The sequence below is a fragment of the Phycodurus eques genome, chromosome 17, assembly GCF_024500275.1.
Source record: "Phycodurus eques isolate BA_2022a chromosome 17, UOR_Pequ_1.1, whole genome shotgun sequence".
In the NCBI taxonomy this organism is placed as follows: Eukaryota; Metazoa; Chordata; class Actinopteri; order Syngnathiformes; family Syngnathidae; genus Phycodurus; species Phycodurus eques.
The window spans coordinates 7,707,398-7,714,691 of record NC_084541.1 but is presented as its reverse complement, the minus strand read 5'-3'; the positions used below and the strand labels follow the sequence as shown (position 1 = coordinate 7,714,691).

Below are 7,294 nucleotides of genomic sequence, written 5' to 3'. Positions count from 1 at the left end.
AAATCAGCTAAGTTAGGCTCCAGCACACACGCGACCCCCAGGAGAGGATAAGCGGAGTAGAAAATGGATGGATCATCATCATCATCAGGCTCAATAAATAAAAATCTACAATTTTAACATGGATTTCACACAATACATATAGGAGTGAATTGTATGGTTAGAGTGACGATTTATTTTCACAGTATCATGTCAGCAGTTGAAGGTTAGGTTGAGCATTGATCTCCACAAGCAGGCTCATAAGTGAGTGTAAGAAAATAAAAACAATAAAAAGTGAACGTAGCAGGATAACAGTTATGTATCGGTTCCAAAACTATTACATAACTTGCCCATTTATCAAAAGAAAAGCTGTATACATAATCTACATTGAAATAAAACATTTGTTGCAAAAAAAAAAATTATTACTGAAATGTATCATTTCAATCCTCAACGATTTACGTTAATATGACGTGCCGTTGCTTCGTACCGACAGACGTGAGTAATCGATACCAGATCATGGGAGGCGGCAATGTTTTCATGCCTGCTCCTGACAATCTGGCCAACTCACTCTGCCATGGCGCTCGTAATGTCGCACACTAAGGATTCACACCGTGTTTGAAGTCACTTGAGCAAAACTTTAACTCGTGCGTTTTGTGTTTCATTTGGTCAACATTTACCCCTGAATCGGCCATGACTGTAGAGCAGAATGTCCTCCAGCAGCATTCTCAAAAGGTAAGCTTAAAGCTAACTGCTGCTCGCTAACTTTATCGTAAGTGCAATGCAATGCAGTTTTGGGGTTCAGTGTGTTAATATCTATGCGTTTCTGGATGGTTAGCATCACTATGCAGTTGAATTATATCTGAGGGATACGTTTCGCTATTTAATAGAATGCAATTTGTTTACAAGGGGCCTAGCGTTATTGTAGCATAACACGAAGGCAATGTTTTGCTAGTTGTTAGCCAGTGTTAGCAGTCGAGACCCATGTTTTGCTTCATGTTACCGCCATTTGTGAACATTGCGTTGGTCTTGCTGACCTTGAGTAATGTTACCCAACCGCGGCGTCAGTGCAAATAAGCAACGCCAAATGTCTATGTCACGTAACTAGTGTCATTAACTTATTAAAATTGCAACACGAATCACTTTGTGTCAGTGTATTGTAAGTGGTTACAAAAATCCACGGGGTGTTTTGTTTGAAACGAATGTTCTCCGTTTTTGGGCATGCTAATGTTGTCGTGGTTACTCATTTTCAAAGTATCTGGTAGCTTTGTTTACATAGCATGGCTAACCGGGATAGCCGAGTCTTGATACATAGCGGTTATTTAGCAGCTTGTATCTGTCACTTGACTTGAATGAGCAAGCACAGGCGTTTGCCGACACTGTTTAAAAATACAAAACGAAACAAACAAACGACAGTTGTCTGTACCTTCAAATTCCTTTTAGACGGGTAACATACAGTTAGTAATTCTAAGTGTGCTAATTTAAAGCACCCATGCCATCAAAATGTTTTTTTACTCTGTTTTATGCATAACATAAGTCAAAATTAGTCTGTGACATGATTTAATTTATGCGGTTTGTCCATTGAATGCAAAAGAAAAGAAACAGCCTAAGGTAGGTAGATATGTGCAAGAGTATGTTTAATTGATCTAAACAAGACCAGCATTCTCAAATCTTTTCAAGACTATTCCAGTGGAATAAGTATGATTTTCCTGTGACAAATATTAAGAAGGTTATGACTCTTCAAAGCTGGTGAAAATGCACCAATTTATGGCCAATGTTTATCCTGTGTTCAAAAGGCTGGTATCAGTGGAAATATTGCTGAACACAGAAATAGACAATATATAATCATGTTAATTATTTCTAAATAATTCATTTCAGTCAGTGTGTGAAACAAATAGGTAAATCTCGGTTTAACAAAAATTATACTTTTGAAATGACAATGATTATGAAGTTGAAATTTTCAGCACAAAATAATTTGAATGCCTTCTTTTAGTCAAGTAATGTACAAATGTGATACTGTGGTAAAATACAGCAAATAAAGCTAAAATCAAGAGTTGAGAATGAACAAACACTTGATAAATTGTTAATATACATAGTAAGGAATAAATATAGCACAGTTAAGAGGCATTTGTAGTTGATAAAATTCATGAAATTATGGCTTTTAGTGACAGAATATATGAGCCATCATTGCTGGTCAGAGGAATATTACAAGGGACCAGGCCGCCTGTGGGTCCAAAAAAATATCATTTTGTTGACTGATTTACATACATTTTGGCTTTACTCACCTAAAGTATTTGAGGGAGGTTTGTCGAGAAATAAAAATTCAAATTCGAAATCGTGAATTAAAACTAGGACATGTTCTTTGTCATCAGTGGTGGTGTACAGTGCTAAGGTGAAAAATGCGAACGCAGTGAAAACAGTTCGTAAAGGTGAGAGATACAACTGTATCGGTAGTCGACGCCGTTAATTACTGTATGTACTTCCTGCCATCTAATAGAAGAGCATTCATTTGTAGCATAAATAGATGAACAAAGATATATTTATTGTAAATCTAATTTTTTTGAGCAATTAAGTAAGTGAACAAGTCATTTAAATAGACACTGCTCCATCTTGTGATCGGATCTGTGATTGGTTATCATTTTTTTTAAACTCAGTGATCGGCCCCAGAAATCCTGATCGTGTAAAGCCTTGTGGGTATGTGTGTGTCTGTCTGTGTCTGTGTTGGTACGTTGGACGACTGGTCAGCACGTCTGCCTCACAGTTCTGAGGACCGGGGTACAAATCCCGGCCTCGCCTCTGTGGAGTTTGCATGTTCTCCCCGTGCCTGCGTGGGCTTTCTCCGGCCACTCCGGTTTCCTCCCACATCCCCAAAACATGCGTGGTAGGTTAATTGAGGACTCTAAATTGCCCGTCGGTATGAATGTGAGTGCGAATGGTTGTTTGTTTATATGTGCCATGCGATTGGCTGGCGACCAGTTCAGGCTGTGCCCCGCCTCTCGCCCAAAGATAACTGGGATAGGCTCCAGCACGCCTGCGACCCTAGTGAGGAGAAGCGGTACAGAAAATGGATGGATGGATAGATATTTTTCATGGTCATGCTAAACCTCCCAAAAAAAGTTGCCACCAAATCATGTGGTGGTGTGACCAACTGAAAACAGTTCCACCAATGCAAAACTTAGTGTAGAGCCCTGGGCTGTCTTCAGTTGGAACTGGGTCTTTAGTCAAGGTGGAAATTGGAAATAGCAGTCAGTATTTCCACAAAACCTTCAGGCTTCTGCTTGAAAGGAAAAAAAAAAACAAGTCAGTAAAACCCTACTGGAACTACTAGCTGAACTTTATGGGGTTAATCCGAGGCGCTTAAAATGGTAGCAGTTGTGCTGACACGAGTCTGAATGCAATTGGTTAATTCTGAACATTAGAACATTGTCTCAACGAGGAATAAAGTGGTATGCGGATAAACCACGATAACATTTCAAACAGTAGATATTATCGTTTTTAAATCTTAATTAATGTTACTTCAGTATTTTAGCCTAATGCCTTAACCTGTGCATGGCCTCTTTGCCAACAGAGAGCAAGAGCATGAAAAAGGGAGGGAGGGACCAAGCGCTTGGCATGAGAGAGAGGTTTAGCTATGTGAGTGCATGTTACACATAAACAATAACAACGGTGGATCCATGGAGACGACCACAACCAGAGTCTGTGTCCACTCACGCCTGCAGTGGAGGGAAAATGAGGAATTAGCCCCGGGTTATCCACAACTTCAGCCCTCGGATAGACGGAACTCCCCCATGGTTTGAAATGTCAAGGAGGAGCGACAAACATCTGGATACAGTGCTTAAGTTGACAATGTTGTCAGACAAGTCGTTTCATTAAAAGCTTGACTTTTTTTTGTTCATCAAGTATATCTAATCAGCAACCAAAATAATTAAATTGAAAAACAATGTTTGTTAATGTTTTTATTTTATTAAATAGTATTAATTAATTACAAAACCTCAAATTGATTACTTCCATCCATCCATTTTCTGTACCGCTTATCCTCACTAGGGTCGCGGGCGTGCTGGATCCTATCCCAGCTATCTTCGGGTGAGAGGCAGGGTACACCCTGAACCGGTTGCCAGCAGGGCACATTTAAACAAACAACCATTCGCACTCACATTCACACCTACGGGCAATTTAAAGTCTTCAATCAACCAACCACGTATGTTTTTGGGATGTGGGAGGAAACCGGAGTACCCGGAGAAAACCCATGCAGGCCCGGCGAGAACGTGCAAACTCCACACAGGCGGGGCTGGGATTTGAACCCTGGTCCTCAGAACTGTGAGGCAGATGTGCTAACCAGTCTTTCACCATGCCGCCAAATTGATTGCATTATTTTTTAAATAAGACCCACCACTCTTAAATATTTACACTTAAACACGCTCATCATTTTAAGAAATTTTCATGATGGTCACCGCCATCTTGTGGCATATCTGTGTATTGCAAAAAGCACAAAAAAATGCAATTTAGGTCAATTTCAGCAAGTAGCTAAGGATTGGTTTAAAAAAAAATGCAGCTGAATTTGTGAATAGCGAACCGTAAATCAGTGGTGGATTACTGTATTACACTTCTCTACATCTATGTCGCCTGATACTTTCCCAAGTCAGTGAATATAGTCACTTATTAAAAAGCCAAAAAGTTATTAAAGTTATAAAGCTGTTTACATTTTATTACTATTTTTATTTTATTAGTGAAGCCGTAGCAAATTACGTTATGTTTCTGTTCCCTTTTAGTAACTGATGCTCTTTTCCCCTCAACAGCACCAGCAGACGCTACTAAACCAGTTACGAGAGGTCACAGGCACCACAGATGTGCAGCTCCTTCAACAGGCCTTGCAGGTAATTAATTGAACACGTGCACTTAACTCTTACACAGCTCCTCAGGTTTCGGAATCTAGGCATGTTATCGATAGTTACAGGTTATTGTAATTCGTTTAAAACCTCATTGATCTGCTGGCTGGGTAGCATTATATGCAGTAACATATTAAGCAGGGGTTCTCAAAACATCTCGCATTAGGACTAATTTTCTTGATGGTCAAGTCATGATTCTTGTATTTACCATATTATATAAAAAATAAAATAGAAAAACATTTTAATTGCTTGTATGAAATTATTTGGGTCTCTGGTGTGCCTTCCTGCCTGCCTGCCCATCAAGTGCGAAATATTATTTAATACGTAACAAAGTATTTTTTTTTCTATTTCTGAAAATTACCGTAATTTCTCGTGTATAATTTTGTCAAAAGTCAATAGTGTGCATTATCCATGGGTATAGGGGCAAATGGGGGAAAAAAACTTTCACATTTTATAAACGTATGCCGCCATCTAGTGGTGATGAAAAAGCTGTAGAATTTCATTCCAAAATGCCACCGCCACCTAGTGGTTATAAAACATAGGTGTAGCCTACACTTTCATTCCAAAATGACAGGGGTACACGTATGACTGCTTAGATCTACAGTTGTGCTCCTAAGTTTACATACCCTGGCAGAATTTGTGAAATATTTTTTTTTTTTTTTTTTTTTTTTTGTTTTTTATAAATATGACTGATTACTGAACAACAACCATCATTAATTTCTTTATGGTTATGTTTTGTTTAATGATGATGCGTATTTGAAACGCTTGACCGCTCGCCGTCACTGACGTCATAGGCTTTTTCGTAGTCCTTGAATTAATAGTTTAAGTTAAAAACCAAAACAATTTATAATCAGTATCAAAATTAGTTTCATGCAACCTCCTGACAGTGTATTGACCTTTCATTAATATTACCGTATTTTTCAACTATGAAAAAAAACTGCGATTTATAGTCCGAAAAATACGGTAAGCGGCGCAGGGATGTTAGGGATAATGTCACAACACAGAATGGAGTAACTTCAAATTCAGAAATGGCCAATAAAAACACAAAAATATTGTACTTATTTTCCTGGAGTTTGCATTTGGGATTAGCCTTTGAAGTTGGTAATAGTGAAAAATGAAGTGAAAGACAATGATTTTAGTCTTTTCCAGAATGACAGTGCTTAAAGAGGAGGATGCTGTTCATGTGGCACATCTTAAAGCAGACATCAGGTGCAGGTGGAGATGGGCCTGGCTCAAGAAAGAGGCCAGAACAAAAAAGCAAATAAATGCGGCAAATTTAATTATAATCTTAAATTTATACATCAACATGTACTTGAGCGCTGTAAAAAATGTTTTTCTGCATGAAGAAAATGGTTTTGTTCGTTTTTTTTTTGCCTTATTGTACTCTTCAGAATCTTCCAGATTGCTTAATTTATGTTAAAATAAAATTTTAAAAACTCTCTGCGGGGGATCCCCCCCATACCCCTCCCTAAAAGAAATTATTTATTTTTTATTTATTTTTTGGGTCACCTTTTTCATGCCTTTGGGGTTTGCATATCTGGACTATATATATTTCCAAAGGTGCTATTGACATGAGAATTTCACCAGTTGTTGGGAACAACCCAAGTAATCCATACATACAAAGAAAGTGGAACAAATAAGTTCAGAAATTAAGTTGTGTATAAGATTGTGAAAAGACAGGGAAAAGTATTGAACACATGAAGAAGGGGATGTGGAAAAAGGCATAGAAAGCCACCTAAAATCACACCTAAAATCTATCAATAATCAAACAGCAATCCACCCCCTTGTCAGTGCAAATGAATATCAGCTGGTTCAGTCCTAATTGATGGCCTACAAAAAGGTCTCATTGCCAAGGTGTGAGTCAAGACACATCTCATGATGGGTAAGAGCAGAGAACTGTCTGAAGACCATCGCAAACTAATTGTTGCAAAACATAACGATGGCATTGGTCACAGACGGAAGCTTCTGAATGTTCCAGTGAGCATGGTTGGGGCCATAATACGTAAGTGGAAAGCCAATCATACCACCATATATTTGCCTCGATCAGGCGCCCCTCACAAATTTTCTGACAGAGGAGTGCAAAGAATAATCAGAAAAGTTGTCCAAGCGCCAAGGACAACCTGTGGAGAGCTTCAAAAAGATCTGGAATTAGCAGGTACTGTTATCACAAGGAAAACCGTGAGTAATGCACTCCACTGCCATGGCCTGTATGCACGCTCAACACGCAAGACCCCATTGCTGAAAAAAGTATGTCAAAGCTCCTTTAAAGTTTGCTGAACGACATTTGGACAAGCCAGTTAAATAGCGGGAGAATATACTATGGTCTGATGAGAGCAAAATTGAACTGTTTGCATGCCATAATGCACACCACTTTTGGAAGAGAAATGGCACTGCACATCACCCTAAAAACACCATACTAACAGTGAAGTTCGGCG

General features: G+C 38.8%; 1 protein-coding gene across 4 annotated transcripts in view; it reads left to right on the top strand.

Moving 5' to 3' along the window:
- Nucleotides 1–485: 485 nt before the first annotated feature.
- usp25 (ubiquitin specific peptidase 25) overlaps nucleotides 486–7,294 on the top strand; it is a 44,724-nt gene continuing 37,915 nt past the window's right edge. For 3 of the 4 annotated variants that reach the window (XM_061702141.1, XM_061702140.1, XM_061702139.1), the window contains exons 1-2: nucleotides 486–708; nucleotides 4,770–4,847. In XM_061702141.1, coding sequence (XP_061558125.1) covers nucleotides 667–708; nucleotides 4,770–4,847 — 120 coding nt within the window. In that variant the 5' untranslated portion in view covers nucleotides 486–666. Of the gene's footprint in view, nucleotides 709–1,638; nucleotides 1,644–4,767; nucleotides 4,848–7,294 lie in introns of those variants that run through there. The other variant, XM_061702142.1, reaches the window with a different exon arrangement.